Source organism: Microplitis demolitor, chromosome 5, assembly GCF_026212275.2.
Source record: "Microplitis demolitor isolate Queensland-Clemson2020A chromosome 5, iyMicDemo2.1a, whole genome shotgun sequence".
Classification (NCBI taxonomy): Eukaryota; Metazoa; Arthropoda; class Insecta; order Hymenoptera; family Braconidae; genus Microplitis; species Microplitis demolitor.
This window is the reverse complement of record NC_068549.1, coordinates 13,101,473-13,123,616: the sequence shown is the minus strand read 5'-3', so window position 1 is coordinate 13,123,616 and position 22,144 is coordinate 13,101,473. Positions and strand designations below refer to the sequence as shown.

The following is a 22,144-nucleotide window of genomic DNA, read 5'->3' as shown; positions in this document are numbered from 1 at the left end:
TATTTAATAGTATCTTTAAATTCTTAATATATATTGAATATCGACAGTTTAATTTTTACTCGAGCTCTAATAAAAATATTATTTATTTAACAACATAATATATATTACTCAGCAACGAATACTGTTACTTCTTAAGTCTTTGTAGAACTTACAACCGAGATTTTTTGGTATACTTCAATATTACTATCATACTTATTTAAAATTAAAATTAAACTTGATATTAAGGAAATTTCGAACTATATCTTATTCTTAGTTAAAAGACTAGTGATTTTTAAGTCTCTTGAATGCCATACCTTATTGATAATTGAATATTGTATATAATACTTAAAATATGCATCAAATAGATATCATTTTTGAGAGTCAGCGATTTTTTTCAAAATTTCATTACGTTCTTTATAAGCTTGGGTCAATTCACCAATTTTTTCAGTCCAAATCAATACATTTTCTTTTTGTACTTTTTTACAATCTTCAAGAGTCTCTTTTAAACCTCGCAGAACTTCTAACTTGTCAGTGTCTAAGTCCAACTGTTTTTGTCGGTGATAATAGATATTTTTTCCTCTAGTAGATTTATAACATTTGGATGAAGTTATTTCAGTATTATCACAAGTATTAACTTTACTTGAATGTAAACCTGAACTTGAAGCTTTGGCATTATCGGCGACAGATGAAATAGATTCACCATTCTTTAGGCTACAATAGATCATTCACTATAGATAGTAGTTATAATATTAAATAAATGCCATTCGGCCACACCCGAAATGGAAGGTGGATTTCATATTTATCAGTACAAAGTTATTTACCACGTAATTTGGAAAAACTACAATTTTTTTTTAAACGCCTATCAAATGACTAAAAATCAATATAAAATATAAAAATTACAGGTCGGATTAAAGGTAATTTCATAAACTTAAACATAAAAGGTTTAGAAATAAGTTTTAATTTGGATGTAATAAGTTTTTTTATCGTCAAACTCACAAAACTTGCAATTCACAAAATTTTGAAAATTTTAAATTGTCACCATTTCCAAACTAATTAACCGATTTTGCTCATCTTTGAACTCGACCAATTTCAAATGAAATCCACCTAAAAAAAAGTATATACATTAAATTATTTTAGTACCATACCCAGACGACGACTTCGTTAAGTTTAAAACCCCATCAATTCCATCCGTGGGCATACTTGTAACAGCATCCTGCTTAAAATTGATAGATATATCATCGTGAAATATTTCGTCCATAGCTTTCAACCATGGCCATGATTTACGGCCAGCTCCTGTTGTTTTCTTGGAGTTATTCTTCTTTTTAGAAGCATACGTGGATTTCATATTACCAAATTTCCTTGATAATGCATCCGCAGTTTTATTCAACTTCTTTTTTTTAAAAACCTCTGATATTTCACGCCACAGTGTTATTTTTTTGATTCTGGAGTTTCTGAATTGTTTTTTTCTGATTAGGTAAGAATGGAGCAGCAACTTTATAGAGGCATTATCCCAAACATTTTCTTCTATAATAAAAAATTACAGGAAAAAAACTAATTAATAACAATAAACTGATAAATATGAGACTTAGCATTGCATCACAAAATTTATGAAACCTTCGTCATCGAGGTTTTGAATAGCCTCCTGAGTTAATGTTTCAGGAACTTCAACGTAGACTTCTTCTTCTGCATGGTCTTGCTCAGCGACTTCTTGCTCCATAAACTCGTGTTCTGTAATTGATTTTGTGTCTTCCAGTAATTGATCGACATTCGAATTCTCTTCATTGTCGTGATAAACATTTTCATCAGTAGTTTCACCGTCAACAGTTTTGTTCTCTACCAGTTGTTTTAAATAAGAATTGAAGTAATCCAAATCTACATAATAAATATTAAATAAATATAATTTAATTTTCAATAGATTTTATAAAAATATATGCGTATACATTTAGAAAACATAAGTATGTTTTGTAGTAATTAATAAATCGTTTGAAAAAATAAAATTTTAAAGAATTTACGTACAAATTACTAAATTTTTTCATGTGCATTTAAAAAATTTTCTAACTATTATTTCTTTAATTTATTAGTGCCTTCTAAGTTCATAGCTGAACAAATATTTTATTTATTTATTTAAACAGTTCAAAAGTCTCTTTGTAACCTCACTTTCACTTACCTGTCATCATTTTATAATGAAACTCTCTTGTGCCGGGTATTTCAAATATCCAATCACTGAATTCATAACGTTCAACATAATTATTTTGATCCATTTTTTACGGCGAATTTTATATAAAGCTTACGATTTGCACTTTAATTACTATTTTGATGTAGACGTTGTTACGCGGTAAAAGACACAAAAAGGTATACCAAGTAAAATGGCGGCCAGAAAAAAGTTCCTAAGTATGCGTCGAGTGTCCAGGCCGAACACTTAGCTCAGTGCACTGAGTAACTGACTAAAATTACTCATTATTTTGTTCGGCTGAACACGCTCATTCTCATATTCTTCGGTCCCCATGTAGTGTCAGCTAAGATCGCTCTGATGCGCACAATTAGCATTGACTAAATTAAGTTCCGTCAACGGGACATCTCACAAGATGCAACTCACCTAAAAATTTCCCTTTCGCGTAAACTCGGACCCCCATGGATGCGGCGTTTAAGAAAATTTTGAATCACAAAATCACTCTACCGAGCACAGGCTTGCATTTCGGTTATCAGCTGAATTTGAAGTTTTTAGTCAAGAGCCGCAAACTAGGTACAGCAATATCCTAAATCTTCATATTTCATAAAACCGATAAAAATCGCTTTTACAAATCAATAAAATAAATACTAAAGAAAATCGCATCGCGAAAAAAATCATAACAGTGAAAATATATCAAGGTATACATTTATACAGCCATATATATATAAAATCACGCATCGCGGAAACAGGTATAACAGAAATAAATATTGAATAAATGTTCAAAGTTCAAAGCCAATTCCTTTAAAGAGCACTGTTTCTATTTCCTGCGAAGGAAAATGAAGAAATTCTTAAGTTCAATATAGAATAAAAATTTCTGTATCAAAAGAAGTAAATATAAAAAAAAAATAATAAATAATAATAAAAGTGTTATTGGTTGTGAGTAATAAGTGTTAGTTCAAATTTGTGAAAACTATTATATCCGAAAATTCAAATCCAAAGATTTTGAGTGTAATTATTTAAAGACCAAGGTAATAAAGATATCCCTTTAAAGAGTATTAGCTCTATTTTCTTCAAAGAAAATTAAAGTAGTTTTTATTGCCAAATTGAAATTGGAGTTTAAAATGAAAAAAAACATAAGTGCCAATAAATTTTGTGTATTATTCATAAAATAAGTTAAGCAATAACTCTTCACCCCACCCTCATCAGGAGATTGCTTGCATCGAGACCGAGCCGCCAATTCAAGGGTTGACAACGCGGGAATAATCTCAAGGAAAAAAATATAAATATGTACTCCAGCACAAAAGGTAAGGCAACTATAATTGACTTCTTTTCTTTTCAATTCTTAATAACTTTTCTAATCAGCCTCAAAAGTTTAAGAGGAAATAAGGAAGCTATTAAGTTAAAGATCGTATGTATTGATCAGCGCATTATTTTTACGTTAATATACCTATAAAGATAACTCTGTTTTTTCCGAAATAGAAATGAAAGAAAGTCCACATTGAAATGTATCCCAAAATAAATAAATTGAGGCATGAATTAAACATTTGAGCCGAAAATTGCATTGGTTAGTCCGAACGCCTAATCCACGCAACCAGAATAATTAAACCAATAATAGTCGGACAGAACATATGCAACCCAGTGTTGCCAAACGCATAGTACTTACCGTATCTTCCTCTTCCCAGCGTAAATAATATGAATAAAGAAATAGATTAGTATTTTATTTGTATACAACTGATTTATTTTACTTATTTATTTATTTGATCGTGGAACTATGTCCCCTAACAACTATAATCGATGGGCCTGGCTGGATTAGCTCTTGTCCTGGTCACGATTACTTATAAGTAGCTTAACTAATTTATTTTATGGGCTAAGGAGGGGGGGGGCTCGCCTCGTTCAACTGAAATTTGCGCTTATTAATTATGAAAGGAAAGGAAGACTAGTTGTTTAGTCAGTAAAGATTTGATTTGATTTTATTTCCAAGAGAAGCATTTTAATTAATCAAATTTTCCCCAATTTGTTACATATACGGATTCTCTAATTTCATTTTATGTGTTTTCATGTAGATCAAATGTAGTAATTAAGATTTAATATTTTAATTTACGTGGGAGGAGACCAAGTATAATGAAGATCGGGGAAACGGAATCCCACTTGCGTTGTACCTGACTGCGTGTTCCATCCTTGTCGGTGCAGGTAGAAAATGACCCTCAAGAAGCGTAGGCAGCAACGATGTGGGCCCAATCTTCGGTGGTAGAAAATTGCAGGAAATAAACAGCAACGATGTAGCAACACTCGCAGATTTTATTGGTACAATTCAATTTTAACTTTAACTTTACTGAATCAACGCGTGCAGAAATTTGACTTGAAATTTATTCATGTGGCTAATTTTATGTTCTTCAAATAAATATTTTATAATAATTACTGCGGCTATTAATATTGGACGACCAAATTCAAAGATATAAAATAAATTAAATAAAACTGATTACTGGACTAAATGACTAGATATGACTAGACTTATCGTTAGGCCAGCTCAGATATATTGTCATGAGCTCTAGTTGTAGAGTAGGAACCTCGCTAAGCGCCATCAGTCCACCACTCTACCGGTCTACTCTGGGTGGTAGCCAGGGCCTAAGTCTTTGAGTAACTGCTTGTTGGCATATTTAAAGGAAAATTCTGAGGGCAAAATCAAGTAGAATTTGATCAGGGAAGCATCTGATATGGCCCCGGGTGACTAAAGAGTGTCATTTAACATATAACTATTCGAATAGATGTCCGTAGGGTCAATTGGACTTCTGCGCTTGATTTTCAAGTCGAAAATAAAAAACGCACTGTAACACGACCATAAGAAACATGGACGAAAATTACAGATTGTACAATTATAATGTTTATGTATTTATAAATATTCTGATTGAAAAGTCTTCATTATCACAAATTACGCAAGACTTGAGGCTGTTATAAATGCGGCGGTAAGGAGTTCTAGAAAGTAGTGGTACGATTAATGCTAAAGATAGGATTGAGAGATGAGAGTGGTGGATCTGGTCGGCGGGAATCGATTTAACGTAACTCTATTATTCACTTCACACAGACTTGTGTAAAATTATTAACTATTTTTATTTACATTATTTACAGCTTGTAATATTATTGTAATGTTAGATGAGACTTTGTTTATATTAGTTTACTGAGATTGATTATCATACAATACATGAAAAAAAAACGTGGCCAAGATGGAGACATTACGGTCGACCCAACCCATACGTTGCTGAGCCCGTATCCCTCGCATTCGAGCGCAGGTAATGCAGCGATGCATCAATACCTTTATCAGAGCACGTCCGTTCACTATCCGGCACTTCTTACGTAGATAATATAAAATAAGTTAAGTACTGCCATGAAGCATGCACTTATGAGAATCTGCGATGATGAGACGTGATAGAATACAATCCACAAATAAGTAGGAACATGACTCAGTTTAAGCGTTGTTTTGACGTGTGACACTAATTTTACGAGCAGTAACGCAGCTGAGAGCTCAAGTCGAGAGATATGTTAGCTTGTTTGTCTTGTTGAACTACTCTCAGGTAGACAACTGCAGCCATTGCGGAATGAGAAGCATTGGAAAATCCCCACATCTCGACTTGGGATGTATCTAAGTTGAGATGGATCCAACGGAGAATTCTGAGATGAGACAATTGAAAACGTTCACTCCGAAGAGTTTTCTAACTGTCAACGATCTTTGGTAATAATGCATAATCCAAGTCGACATATTGAAGCCAAAGATTCTGAATTATAATTTTTATTCTGACAATAACTGGTGAGATTAACCCAAGTGGATCAAATAATTGAGCAGCCTCTGGGGTAATCGTTCGCTTGATTATATTCAGAGCTTGTGTCGTCTTGTTAGTGGATATGAGAACGTCATCCTGACAGTTCCAAGATAGGCTCAAAATCTTCAATGTAAAATCAAAGAATGTGTGAGAGTTTTTGGGCTGAGAGATGACGAGATTCTACAAAACTCAGGATGATTAGTCTTCCGCTTGGATAATGGAAAGCAACCTGAACTGCAAAGACATTTGACATGCTTCGAGATGTTGTTGAGATGGTTGAGGCTATCAGCTCCACCACCGATGTCGTTGACGAAACTGCCTTTCAAAATGTTCAACTGCAAGTGAATAATTAGCGCCTTTGTGAATGAGAAGTTGTTCGAGAGCTCGGCCGGCAAAATACGGTGCTGAACGAGTGCTGTAGGTAATGGTAATGAGTTGATACGCTACTACGCGATTATTGTCAGTCCAGAGGATACGCTGAAGGTCCCAATCTGGCGGGTGAACATGAATTTGTCGGAACATCTTTACAATGTCTATCAAAAAGATGAATCTGTACTTTCTAAGGTAAAGAAGCACGTCCAATATATTTATTTGTAGACTTGGTCCAATTTGAAGCTGGTCATTGAAAAATGCACCTGATGAGGTCTTCCTTAAACCGTTAAAATTACCTTCAACTTGGTCGTTTCGCTACCTTTACGAACTACTCTATGATGGGGTAGGTAGTATGCCTGAGCAGGTTTAGGCGATGATTGTGGGACTCGACGCATGTATCCGAGTGATTCATACTCACTGAGGGATGTGTTGTATTTATCCTGGAATACGGGATCCTGAGACAGGCTCTTGTCGAGACGGCTGAGACAGCGCTGTGCAACATGACGGGATTCTCCGAGCTTCTTGGATGATGATTTTAATGGTAGGCGTACTATACCGTCTTGCTTTAGGATAGGTCTGGGGTATTAAAGCGAGAGGGAAGCAGGTAGGTGAATATGGGCCTTCGAGAAGTCCCTGTTCTTAACATCTGTCTCTTTCCGTACCCGTTGACTTGTGAATGTTCGATTAAGAGGTATAAAGAAGAGAAAGATTATAACCGTGGACCCTTCGGTGTGCTAAGATGACCCACACCTCCAAGTCACGTGTTACGGCGTAACATGTGAAATTACGAAATGACGTATAATTAAATAAAAAAGAACGAAATTCTTAAAAACTAAAAACTAAACATATTGAAGGTCAGATGAGTAGTGAGAAATTGTTGATGTAAACAAAGAATACCATAAATTTCCCTTTTTATCACTTATGAAGAAATAATAAACTTACTAATAAATTGAGCAATCAATTAAACCGTGATAAGCTCTCTAATGCTTGCAACCCAAACATTACGACTTTCAAATAATGCTGCGCGATGCTCCTCCGTTTTTTCTCTATAAAGTCAAGTGCCACCACTCCGATAACCTTAATATCTATGCATCTTTGACTTTACATTTAATTCATTTGGTCCCTCCGCATTCCTTCCTAGTATCCACTAGCCCAAATAATATCGAAATCCATTAAAAATTTGAAATAAACTATAAAACAAACTGATAATTATTAACAGAAACAAGGTAATAAAATCTAGGATTGACGTAGTTGACAGAAAGTAAAATCATAAATAATGCTTAATACGCAACAGTACTACTGCATCGTAACCGAAGAAACTTATTAGTAGAATAAATATTAATAAATTGAGACGCAATATCCCAATGTATTGATAAAGAAATAAATAAGATAACAATTAACTAACTCCATAACATCAGACAACCATAACATACCATAACGGAGCAGATAACCATATTAATAATTTCTGAACATCCTACAGAGAATAATTAAATTCGTAGCCACCCACCTATAACAATAGAAGTAAATTATAATCGATCAGTAGATAAAGAAAAATAGAATTCAAGATTAGATACAAACTAACTAACCATCAGAGGTCAATCAAGGAACGTAACTATTTCGCTTCACCATTGTTTCTCACTAATGCATACGTAAGCGCGTAACTTCTACCTTTAATAACTCAATTGATAAATAAAATAGTGATTAGTCAAAGTTCCCATTACGATTCACTAGTGTCCCTTTACCGATGAGATTAATAATAATCGCAAATTATTATTTATTTAAAACCAAAAACAGGCGTAACTTATAATCCACTAACGATAGAGACAAATAATCATAACCCATTGATAGATAAGGAAAAATAGAGTATTAATTATTAAATACGCAAACTTTAATCTTAACGGATAATTTGTAATTAACTACTTAAAATGAGCCCATCCAATAGCATGGGATTGCATCTCTTTCTTCCATTAATAGAATTAATACGGCCTGCCTTCCCGAGTTTCCGAGGTTTTTCCTGTGACGTACCGCGTGTCGTATTTCATCATTTCTCTCTCTAACTCATACGAGTATATCGATAATTTACACGCTAATTAACTCGATAAATAAGTAAAATAATGACAAAGAAAAAATATCGCTATAATAACCGAATCAATACAAATTCCAGATTGTCTAATAATTATCCCGTAATAATTATAAATAGGTATGACATGTAACTAATAACAGTAGAAGGAAACGACTATAATCAATCGAAAGACAATAACGAGAGGATTTATAATCAATAAACATCTCTACCTTCAACCTTATTAATAATCCGTAATTAACCATCCAAAATAAGGCTCATCTAATACAATTAACTCAGAGCTAAAACCTTTTCTCAAGGCGTGGCTCATGACTCATCCTCTTGCTACCGCTAGTTCTTGTAACGTATCGTCTGACGTATTTCGTCACCTCTCTCTCAAATAGTTACAATTATATCGATAAATTCTACCCTAAATAATTCGATAACTAATTACAATAACGGCAAACTAAACATATCACAATAATCCGATAAAATAACTTATCTAATCGAATCGATAATAATTCGATAATAATAATAATTTATTTTATAGTTATCCCGCAATAATTATAAATAGGTATTACATTTTAACCAAGAACAGTAGAAGGAAATGACTATAATCAATCGAAAGCTAATAACGAAAGAATTAATAATCAATAAATATCTATACCCTAATCCTAATTTATAGTCGGTAATTAACAACTTAAATTAACGCTCATCTAATAACATTAAACTGGATCTAGAAGCTTCTTTCTAAGGCGCGCCGCATGACTCACCACTATTATCGTCTCTCTCTCTCTCTCTCTCTCTCTCTAACACATACGACTATATCGCTAAATTCTACTTTGAATCTCGACAAATAATTGAAATAATAGAAAACTGAAATTATTAACATAATTTTCTAGTGCACATCTATCCACGAACCTAAAAATAATTACAATTTATTGAATATTGTAATTAAAAATGGGTGTAACATTTAAACCACTGACGATAGGAAGAAATGGCTGTAACTAATCGAAGGATAATGACAAAAAGATAGATAGATAGATAGATGAATGAATTTTATTTGGCCATGAAGTGGAGACTCCTTGTGGCCATACAGTTTACAAAAGTACAATTATAATACATATAGATAGTATATTCTAATATTAATACGTAATATTAATTTCTCAAGATTTTAAGTTTACAAATGTAAAAAGTTTCATTTTTATTTGTTATAGTCCTTCAATTTTTGTTTTAAAGTTTCATCACTCTCCCTATATTTCATTCAGTGTGATCTCTATTAAATAAATAATTATAGCATGACACTGTAAACTCGGCAAATGTAAAAAGAGTAGTGAGACCCGATGGTAGCGAGTTCCATACACTAATTGAAGTAACAATAAATGATTATTTGCCAATCATGACTAAATGACTTAGAGGCAAGAGCAGATAGTCTTGCCTTACATCACCTCTACGTAACATCGGTTCTGATAATTTAAGTTTGTTCTTAAAAAGATAACCCTGATTGGCATGTATTGCTTTATATAATAAACACGATAGAATGAAATTTCTTCTGCTTTTCAAAGTAAGCCAACCAAGTCTTTGAAAATGAGATGTTATATGCTCATACCTACTTACTTTGAAGATAAAGCGCACACAAGCATCAAGTTTACGTTGTAATTTATGCTGTAAAGATTGACTTAGGTTAGTTTACATCGCAGCACAATAATCAAAAATTGGGAAAATCAACGTAGTGATTAATTTTATCCTAATCTTCTCATTGAATATTTCATTATTCATTTTTAATTGAGCTAGAATGAGCATACTACGCTTACATACATGGTCAACTTGTTCATTCCAAGACAAGATATCACCAAAGATCATACCTTAATATTTCACAGATTTCGTATATTCCAGAACTACATCATTAATAATTATTTTATCTGCATTTATGCATAGATCTTGCTTAATATTATGCGCACTACCTAAAATAATACTTTTTGTTTTTGTAGCATTTAACTTAAGATGGTTATCTGTACACCAGTTTAAGATAGTTTTAATAATACTATTTAGTCTAGCTACACAATCGTTAATTACATTAGGAATACACAACAAATAAATTACTTAATCATCTGTATAGAATAAATATTTACAGTTGAGAAGCTGTCCTAAGTCAGAGACAAACAGTGCGTATAAGAGAGGACCCAAAACACTTCCTTGGGGTACACCACGCTATATATCAATCCAAGACGATGTCGCACCATTACTGCTGTCACGAATTGACTGCTTTCTGTTATACAAATATGAAAATATCCAACGTAATAACCCTTCCGGAAAACCTATTCTACGTAATTTACGTAATACTTTAACATGATTAACTGAATCAAAGGCTTTCAGAAAATCGAAGAAAATAGCAACAGTTGCTTTAGAGAGAACAATAGAAAGGCGAACATCGTCTGGGAAGCGTATTACAGCAGTTTGTGTATTCGTTCCCTTTCGGAAAGCTGTTTGATATGGGTCTAGTTTATCATTATCAGTGCAATATTTACAGATTTGGTCATATACGCACCTTTCAAGTGCTTCAGAAAGTACACATAGGAGTGAAATTGGGCGATAATCAGATAAACCACATGGGTTTTTATTTTAGGCAAAGGTATAACATATGACCGCTTCCAAAGATCTGGAAATTCTTTACTTAATAATGATTGATTAAATAACAAAGTGATTGAGTCAAGGAAGTACGGAAGTAAAGTTTTATAGAGTTTAATTGAATAGCCATCAGGCCCAACCGAGCTAGAGCCAATTCTCATTATCGCCTTTTTTACCGATTCATTTGATAATAAAGACAAATTAAATTGAGCTTCATTATATTCCGATTCTATAAATTCAAAAACATCATTATTAACAAAGTCATCCGCAGAATGTACGAAGTAATTTTTAATTTCGCTAATATCTAGATCAAATTGCTCTTTATTTTCTTTTTTCTTTACTAGTCCCAAGCTTCTGAAATCATTCCGGATAGCTCGTGAATTATTTGCAGACAAAAATCGCGATTCAAAGTAGTTTTTTTTTATACTAGTTATTCGTTTCTTAATGAGCTTTCTAATGTTACTAAACTTGGTATAAGTAAAACCCGTTCTCTTGAATATTCTATATAACTTCCTTCGTCGACGTTGTAGATTCTTGATATCTTGGGTAATCTACGAAGCCATTGGACGTGAAACTTTTTTCGATCTTAAAGGTGCAACTTTGTTAATGACTTCATCAATGGCCATATGTATGCATTTACTGATTCCACCCTTTCAAATGATTTAAAGTTAATATTGCTACAAGCTTCGTGCAGCTTTGATTTATCAACAAGACTCCAATTTCTATATTGGATTAATTCAAATCCTTGATGAGGCACACAGTAATCATATGCAATGGAGATCAGATCATGGCCAGATAAAAATGTTTCTTCCGATGGTCCGGAGGAAGACACATGACTCATGCCATTAACCATGCACATATCTATCCATGTGTCACTATTTGCTGTGTGATGAGTCGAATGAAAATTAACAAACTGAAGACCAAGACTGTCACAGAATCTTCGTAGCTGCTTAGATTTATAATCATTCATATTCAAATTTGCGTCAAAGTTTGCCAGAATAATCACATGTTTGTAGCTAATCATGAATTCTTCGAGATCTGATTCTAATAAATCAATATGATCAGTATTCGGTGGCCTGTAGACTACAAAAACCGAAATTTTTTCCCTGATAGAAAACCAGACTTCCACCATCAAATATTCAGGATAAATCAGAAAATATTCAGATGAAGATAGGAAACGTGACCACAAATTATTCTTAACATATAATGCTACTCCACTGCTAATTCTGTTTCTGTCATTACAATATATTGTATACGAAGGCAATGAAAACTGTTCATCCGAGGCATTGCTAGTAAACCATGTCTCAGAAACTGCAAAGATATCAAAACTATGACATCTAAAGAATTGTTTAAATTCATCGAAATAACAATGAAGTGACTGAGCATTAAGATGACATATATTTATATGCTGAGATGATGAAACTTCATGAAGTCAGGCTGGTAATTCACTAATCTTATTTAGTCCTGTAGAAGGCACTAGCTTTATTGGTTCTTTATCACTTGCAATTCTGATAAAAACCGCACCCTTGGCAATCCACAGATTTCGTGGTGAAATTTTCGGAAATTTTTTTTTTATGTCCATTCGTAGCTTGTAAAGTACTAATGAATACCTGCGATGTAAAAACACCTGATTTTTCAAAGAAAAATCCCTGAAATAGAAAAATTAAATTCTTGTTTCGAATTGAGTCGAATAAGTATATCTCTTGAATTGCACGTAGAATTTTGTTTTTCTTTACTTTGCCTATTCGATTCACTGATGTAATATCTTATTCAGTAACTGACAGATCTAAAAGCTTTGATAATCCCATTGCGATTTTTGTTGTCTTCGGGATCAGCTGTCTCTGGGAAGCCAGAAAGCATCAGCTGATTTTTAAGCGCGCAAGTTTCAAGTTGCAGTGTTCGCAGTTCTAAATCACTGCTTACAATAACCTCAGCAGCTTTTTCAACTCGTTCTAAGATGCACTCACTATCGCCTAAATTGCCTTTTTCTAAATCAGTGACACATTTATTTAATTCTTGATAATTGTGGCTTAGAACTTTATTTGATTGAATCAATGAATTCACATTGGCACTCACATTATTTAAGGATAAAAGTATTTGATCTAGATTGTCCAGTTTATCAAGTTTATCTGAGTTATCAAGCTTACTTAATTTCAAAGCCAAATCATCTGGTAAATTAGGGCCACAAACTACGCATTTTGATCTGATAGCTTCTCCGGCGGTAGCTCTTGACGATAAACCAAGTCTAATTTTAACACACTGCGCGTGCAAGCGATGTTTACATTCGGTAAAAGTCTGAACCTCGGACTGACTATCTTTAACAGCTGTATAACGGATACCACACTACATGTCGATAAGTAGATTATAACTTAATAATTGAAAATTAGATGTCACTTAGTTCGAGAACATAAACTATGTAATTTAAACAGATACACAACAGCTAACCTTTCACAGTGAAGCACATTTATTCAAATGATAATAAACTAATCTGCCAGTAAAAAAGCAGATTAATATCACAAAAGCTTAATTATCATAAAAATTCTAATTTAATTTAACTTAAAAAACTTAAAATCAAGCAGAAGTAGAGCAACGAAGTACTCACGTTTATTATACTATACTATACTCAATAATCAATAACCACCTATACCATAAATATAATTAATAACCCATAATTAACAGACTAAAATAACTCCTATCTAATAGCATGGGGTCAGATCCCTTTCTTCCACCCGTAGCTCCTATCATCGTCTTTTTTTGAGTCTTTGTCATTGTTCTAGAAGTTTTGAGCCAATATCGTCACGTAAGCCTTTTCTTACACCACACCCCGCAAGTATTCAACTCTGCTCAATAACATTAGTTTTCGGTAACAAAATTAATTCTAGGTCACACGTGCTACCCCTCGCCTATGGTTGGTGTCGATAAAAACCACTGCAAATCGGTCCTTTATGCCCATTAATTATCAAGCTCTTGACTATGTATAATCTTATTATATTAAATGATAAAATTTCAAATTCTTGTTCATTGAAAATTAAATTCAAAGGTCATACAATTCAAATAGAATTATATTAAATAAAAAAAATTTTGATTCTCAATTCTTTATTAAATTTTACAAATAATTTAAATAATCAAATTATTTCTATTGAATATTATTGCTGTTTTAAACTTGATTATTCACAATTAAATGATTTTCATCATATTAAAAAGTATATTCAGACATATTGTCAATTACCCAGTATAAGTGAACTCCTTCGCTCATTTACATCAACAATTCTCAACATTCAAGAAGCGTAACTAACTATCAAGCCACCTGACAACAATTCATTTCGAAACGAATTTCAACTAACAACGATTTAATACGAATCGAATCTCAATTAACAATCTGGTCTCCAGCTCAGCCAAATCTTGTATTCTGACAAATTATTATTTTTTTAAATAAACCAACTGTAAGCTTAATTACTATTTATTTATTTAGTGATAAGACACATCCATTCACCTCGTACATCATATTTTCGTATATATACATACTCGACACTAAATAGCAAGGTCCCTGGTAAGTAGATGAGTAGGGATGGTTCACCGGCCCGATAAAACAGATTGTGGGTTCGTGTCCATTCTGTTACCGACGGGAGGGTAACATGCCGGCGGTCAGTATAGACATTGGCAGCTGGTGTGGATATTGGCAGTCTTGGTTGTTATTTTGAGCTCATGTTGATTTTTCCGGTCGTTTTTGATGAAACGTCGCTTACAGTATGTTTTGAGTGGGGAAAATTTTGAAACAAAATAGACTTCGAGATGGCGCTCAAGACTGACGATTTCCAGTCTATCAACCTTGAGCGTCATTACGAGGTCCATCCACATCCCCAACCCATGTTTTATATATTGAAACAAGAGTGTGCAAGGGTACATGCGAGAAGCATGCGAACAGCACACCATCGAATGGTTTAGTTCTCCCCACTTTTTTTCTAAAGGTTGCGTCATCTAACAGGTCTGGACACGTTTTTCTTTGTTTATGACGTCATCCGATAGGTTTAAACTTGTTTGTGGCGTCATTCGACAAGTCTGAACTTGTTTTAAAGTTTTGGTGGGGGATACAGGTTTGAGCGCTGAGCTTAAGAGCTAGCATCCAGTCAGTCTACGCTGAGAAGAGTTGAAGTGAACAATTTGCTCCCCGTGATTTTATATTTACGGCTAAATTAAGTGAAAGTGAAAAGATTTTTGTACGCAATAATTACCCGTTTGCTGAAAGTTTTGAAAATCTTATTGAAGGGTTTTTTGGTAACGTGCCTCCCGAGCCTATCGGTAAATTTATTGATGATAATCGCATTCGCAAAAAACACAGATATTATTCACAGTGTTCGATTAGAAGCGTCGTGCATAAGCTGTCACGATATGAGGATTTTGTCCAGAAGATTTCTAAAAACTACTGAAAAGTTGGTGAAACTGGAAAAGCGTACAACAAATAAATAATAATAATAACGATGAGTCTTTCGTCAAGGTATGTAGTTATTATTATTTTTCATAACCTGCTTTATAGTCGTTTAATTATAATAGCTAATTAATTGAACTTCTTCTTCAGACCCCATGTGTGTACGGATGTATGCTTGCATGATGCGCAGATCGACTTCGAGGATGTAATGGACGACGACAACGTTAATGACTTTGATCGTCATAACGAAGAACGAGAAAAATTAAAAAAATTGGCCAAACAAAAGAACGAAATCGATTTACAAGTGAAGTATTGGAAGAAATTATTACTCAGCTGCAAAGATCCTCGCGAATACGAAAAGGTTTGCCATAAAACTACGTTCATGTTAACCAAGCTATTGTTTAACGCTAACAAACAGCATGGACCTAATAATTGATTTTGTGGGTTTCGAGATGCCTGATGGCAAATTTGTGGTAGAAAAACTGTGCGCTACTGATATTTATGATAATGTGCGTACATATGGACTTGCACGATGTGAACATTGGTTGTTTGAATCACCTTTGGATCAAGTCGATGTTGCTGTAATGCAGAAAAGTGTTGATCATTGTGGACATCAACATTCAATATCATAGATAGCTGGTTTCCTACCATATGAATTATTGAAAGAAATTCTTGAAATTATGGTCCAACATGCACGATACTTTTACGTACAAGGTGAATGGAAGAAAAAATGGCTTGAAGATCTAATGGACACTGCTGTACCAATTATTGACTTAAAAAAAAAGAGATTTTTCTCACTCTATCAAAAGAATGATTTCTTGAAACATCAATGTCCATATTATGCCTACCACGTCCAAAAGTTGGATACTTCATGTGCAATTCAAAATGTCCAAGAGTTTGAAAGATGGTTCTGGCATTTTTATGGAATTCAAACAACATACGAGAAGTCGGTTCAGATCTTCAATCGATTGCGGAATTTACTTTGTATGGTTAATCGAGATATCGCATGCTTTGATAATACATTTATCCCATAAGCATAGCTCTGAGAGTTTAAAAATAATTTTATATCTCTGATGTTGCAGTGATCAAACACGCTGGCATTTTTAGTTGCATCATTTTTTCTTGCTGTTTGAAATCCAAGGATTCCAAAACGTGGTTTCTCGAGTTGCATAGATGTTGTGACAGCCCAAATGTGCTCCGAAGTATTAGGTAATAGTGGATACTCGTATAGCTTCCGAACCCAAAAACTGATTGAGATAGCTGAATCACTTGTGATATAATTCAAAGCTTCGATTTTTTGTTTATCAGCCATAGTCACATATGGTATAATCCACTCAATTTTTTGCAGCGTAATTTTAACAGCTTCAGCATGAGCTCCAGCAGCAGGTGTAGCCACAATGTATGCATTTAAATCAGCATTTGATCTTATTAATATTAATTCATGCTTTGCATTGATGACAACTTTATGGTAATCTTTAGCAAATCCAAGCAAAAGACTCAGTGGTATAGATACATCAGAGTAGCTATTGTCATTGTGTAATTTGTTGACAGCCTCATCCATAATCCAACCTGAATTTTCTAGTGTATTTTGTTGAGCTAGAGTCAGTGATGTATATCCTTTCATCAGACTTGTGATGCCGACATTTTTATTACGATCAATCTCAACAACATTGAGCTCGTAGCGTATTTCTTCAAACATATGACATACTGTCATATTTACCATGTGAGTAGTTGCACTTACAGCTGTACTATCAGACTTTGTGAATTTTTCGTACACACGCAGTGTACTTTTACTTGGAAGTAGACATAAATCTTGATGTTGAACAGCAATTCTTATTTCATCGCTGTCGTTGAATGTTGATGCAGCATGCGGGAGATGAGCATGTGCTTCATAGTGTGCAATCGACTCATCAAAAATCATTTGTCTTTGAATATTTAAGATTCCTGCCGCCATGGTCGTGTACACGTCAAACAACAAAAATAAATTTTTATTTTCTTAATTTTCCACGTAATTTTAGTCCTAGGCTCTAAAGAAACTGAGCGTTCTAATGTGTTAACACCTTGTGAGGTACTCGGCGACTGATGCTGCTCGACCATGTTGCTGTCGTTTTATAGCCAGCACCACTTTTTGTTTCATACACGATACCCATTATTTTATAGACTTTATATGCAGTCTTATGGTTATCATCTCACCTCTAAAATTGGCCAGTTTTCCGTCTTGATTAACAATTCTTAGTCTGAGATTTTGTATTGCTTATACGGCGATCGGCAGATAAATGACGTGAGATGGTAATTCAACAATCTTATATCCTGGTGATACACTTGGAAACAATTCATGAATAGTGTGAACTTTGTGTTCATTTATGTAAGCGCCTGATATGATGTTGCACTCAACCCTCAGAGCATTGAGGTTTAATATCTTCACTGCATGTAAAGAACACGATATCGCGTACTCATATAATCGTAAAAATTTGGCAGCACATTACAAGGCTGATCAAATACTTGCTGAGAAAGCGTGGCAACGTTATCAAGCAAAAGACGCTGGTATTGGTGAAAAAGCTGCTGCGTGGAGTCTAAATAAAATCATGAAGATGAAAAAAACATTCGGTATGGGGTTGAAGAAGAGAACAGCTGGCATGAGAAAGCCTAGCAAGAGAAATCCTAGCAAGAGAAAGCCTAGCAAGAGAAAGACTGGCAAGAGAAAGACTAGGAAGAGAAAGACCAGTGTAAAGAAAGAAGTAGCACTAAGACAAGTTGTTACAGCTGCTTAAAAGTCCATGACTCCTGGTGGTGATCCAATCAAAACAGCCTTGAAAGGAGCTCGTCAGGCAGTTAAAAAATCTGGTGGAAAAAAAAAATATCCGGCTGCCACGAATCTTACCAGTTTCATCTAAAGTTGGTGGTGTACTACCATTTTTAATACCACTTTTTGCCGGCCTGAGTGCAAAAGGAGCTTTGGCTGGAGGTGCAGCTGGTATAGCAAAAGCTGTGAATGATGTAAGTGCTGCTAAAAATCGATTAGAGGAGAGCAAACGACATTCAGAGGATTAATTTCAGGATCTCCACGAGCTAATCACTTGGCTAGCCTTGTGCCTGGTCCACAGTACTGGTATCCAGGTATATGTAGTTCAAATGGTAGCTTATTGATCATACTGTTTACGAAACCTCTGCCACTGGTCTCTACACGTCTGCTCTCCATAGTAGCAGCATCATGACTAGCTTAAAATGATATAAAACCTGGTACTTATAGCTGACTGAGTGAGTTAATGTTGTGATCGTAAACTATCAACATGGAGTTTAAAAGTCAAGAGGCCAAGTTGCCAGTAATAAATTTTGATCAAATTGTTCAAGGTACGGGGGTGAAAAAAGTCAAAAGACACGGTGCTTTATTACCAAACAGTGTACGTGCTATATTTTGTGGTCCATCGAATTGTGGAAAAACAAATACTCTGCTCTCACTCATCATACACCCCAACGGCTTAAGATTTGATAATATTTATCTCTACTCAAAATCTCTGAACCAGCCAAAATATAAATTTTTAGAATCACTACTCAAACAAATAGAAGGTATTGAATTTTTTACATTCAACGAGCACGAAGAAGTACTGAAACCGGAAGATGCAAAACCAAACTCATTGATGATATTTGATGATGTTGCTTGTGAAAAATAAGATCATATCAAAGCATATTTTTGTATGGGTCGACATAAAGATGTTGACAGTTTTTATCTCTGTCAGACTTACACGCGTATTCCTAAACATTTGATACGCGGCAATGCAAATTTTATAGTTCTCTTTCGTCAAGATGAGATGAACTTGAAACATGTGTATGATGATCATGTAAATACTGACATGTCATACAATTTATTCAAAGACTTGTGTTCAGCATGTTGGAATGGTAAATTTGGTTTTGTAGTGATTGACAAAGACAGTGAGCTAAATAGTGGAAGATATAGAAAAGGATGTGACTGTTTTATTAGTATAAATTAACTTGTACTTGATGAATAGTAATTAGAGATTAAGTAAACTCTAAGGTATCAACATGAAGACCGATGAACTTTCAAAGCAGAGAGATGTCTTACATCAGATATCTTACGCTAGTGATGCTATCCGACGGAAACACAGAATGCTTAAGCTGGGTAAAGACGCAGCTGAGAAAGCAATGGGTGAAATGTTCAAGCCTATTGTTACACCTCTGCAGAGTCTAGTCGAGTCGTCTAAGCATGAAATCAAACAAGAAATCAAGCAAGAAGTCAAAGAAGAATTTGAAGCTGATAATTCAACGGTGAATAATGATACAGAATTTGATGATGCCAGTAATTATGATAGTATTATCTCTGAAGATAGAAGTGGGACTCTGGAAGAAACACAAGTATTTCCTGCGGCATCGAGTACCCCCGCTAAGCCAGTGAGCGGTGAAATAAAATCATATTTAGCTGAAGTGTACAGAAGAAGTAAAGATATTGATATGAGATATAGTATTCGTCGACGTTTTAATGATTTTTATATTGGTGATTCTGAAATAACTTTTGACGATAATGAGATATAAAAAATAAAAATTACTCTGTGACTCCTGGTTTATTGGAATTATTATTTAAAACATCGCCGGATGATTCAAAAGTCACGCAGAATGATAAAAATAAATATCTCGAAGTTATTAAAATGACAAATACTCATAGAAAAAATTATAAACCAGATGGTAGTTTTTATAAAAACTCGACAATCAAGTATAATAATTATATTGCCGATTTTCTCGATAAAAATGCAAACTTATCAAGAGGTAAAGGGTTACCGAATTTTATGTTTGCGAAAAAGAAAAAATCACGTATGGATTATGCCTACTGGGATGATCCAAATGAACTAGTTGACCGTCTGCGTTTACTCATGGCATCTTAAGCAGCTGGAAATCCAAGTCACACCAATGAAATCATATCAACTATCGAAGAGCTACGAAAAGCGGGGATTATTTATTAGCAGTCGCTGCATCATATTTATGTCATTTACACGCCAACTGTTGAAGTGAAAAGAGCGAAAAATGAGTATCGGTATTTTTGGACGGTCACTACCAACTGGTGCTGCAATCAGTGGACCACCAGGACCACCTGGACGAGGATTTCAAATAACTGTTGATGGACAGTATGATGTTGAGAACACGAGACTGTGTCATGTGGGCAAACCTGCTGAAGACAGTGATGTAGCAACTGTAAAATTTACACGTGATCTTGTGCACAAAGAGCTGTCTCTATTGTATAATAGTATGGCAAATGATCAATCAGAGATCATTTCACACTTGCACTCTCAAGTGGTAACACTGGACTCTGCTGTTGCGCTTTTAAAAAAAGAAAATCAAGAATTAAAAAATATAAGAAAACGTATAAAGTCACGAAAAGAATTAATTAGTAGAAATACACAGCGAATACAAGAATTGGAAGCTAGAATTTTTGTTGACAATGGAGGACAAAAAATCAGTAATAGCGTATGAGCTGCACAGACCAGCACGCAGAAATTATCAACGTCGTCATGTTGACATACGAGCACTTGATGAAACTTGGCAAGCTGATCTAGTTGAAATGATTCCTTATGCAACAGTAAATAAAGCAAACAAATATCTGCTAACTATCATATATATTTTTTCAAAGTATGCTTGGGCTGTGCCAATTAAAAGTAAAAGTGGCAGTGATTTTACTAGTGCAATGAAATCTATTTTTCAACAAGGACGTGTATCAAAAATTCTGCATGGTGATCGAGGCAAAGAATTTTATGACAAAGAATTTCAAGAACTTATGAAACGTAAAAACATCAACATGTACTCAACATTCAGCAACTTAAAGGCATCAATATGTGAACGTTTTAATCGAACACTTAAGACTAACATGTGGCGTAAATTCACCGCTCGTGGAAATTATAAGTGGACTGAAATATTGGAAGATTTAGTTCACAAATATAATACTAGAAAACATCGTACTATTCAACTGGAACCTATTGATGTAACTGCTAAAAATGAAATGCAGATATTAGAAAAAATATACAAACCTCTTCAAGCTCAGCGACAAGCACGAAAAAATAAATTTAAAGTTGGAGACAAAGTTCGAATCAGCAAGTACAAACATGTGTTTGAAAAAGGCGACACACCCAACTGGACCACTGAAATTTTTACAATCAAGACAGTGCAGAATACATATCCAACAACATACAAACTTGTAGACTATCAGGAGAAGCCAATTGAAGGTGGATTTTATGTTGAACAACTTAGCAAAGTCAAGCATCCAGATGTCTATCTAATAGAAAAAATTATAAAAAAACACGGAAATAAATTATATGTAAAGTGGCTCGGCTTCGACAGCTCTCACAACACCTGGATTGATAAATCAGATCTGTAAAACTTATATTTTATTCTAATAAATAAAAGCAAAATTTTTAATTGTATATATACATTTATTTTTCTTCTATTTTCAAACCTTAGAACTAATTTTACAAATTAGATAATAAATATATATAATTATTTCCATTAAATTTTCATTTTTAATAACAATTTTTACAAACTTATAACTATTCGCATTAGCTTTCTCTTTTTTATAGTTATTCCTTCTTCATCGACAATTATATCATCAACACTCGGCACTTTGTCCCCATGGCAAAGTGTCATGGCTACCGTCAATAAGCTGGCGCTTATCATCAGCCCAATTTAGCGCTATT

The 22,144-nt window shown here is 34.1% G+C and overlaps 2 protein-coding genes across 2 annotated transcripts; one reads left to right on the top strand and one right to left on the bottom strand.

The window, feature by feature from the left end:
- Window positions 1-16,401: 16,401 nt before the first annotated feature.
- LOC106693512 (uncharacterized) lies at window positions 16,402-17,403 on the bottom strand. The gene has a single exon (XM_014441476.1). It carries the CDS (start codon window positions 17,401-17,403, stop codon window positions 16,402-16,404), a length of 1,002 nt encoding a protein of 333 aa, XP_014296962.1.
- A 3,080-nt stretch (window positions 17,404-20,483) lies between these two features.
- Window positions 20,484-21,828, top strand: LOC128667825 (uncharacterized). The gene is made up of 3 exons (XM_053739528.1): window positions 20,484-20,924; window positions 21,088-21,720; window positions 21,775-21,828. Exons 1-3 carry the CDS (start codon window positions 20,484-20,486, stop codon window positions 21,826-21,828), a joined length of 1,128 nt encoding a protein of 375 aa, XP_053595503.1.
- Window positions 21,829-22,144: the final 316 nt, after the last annotated feature.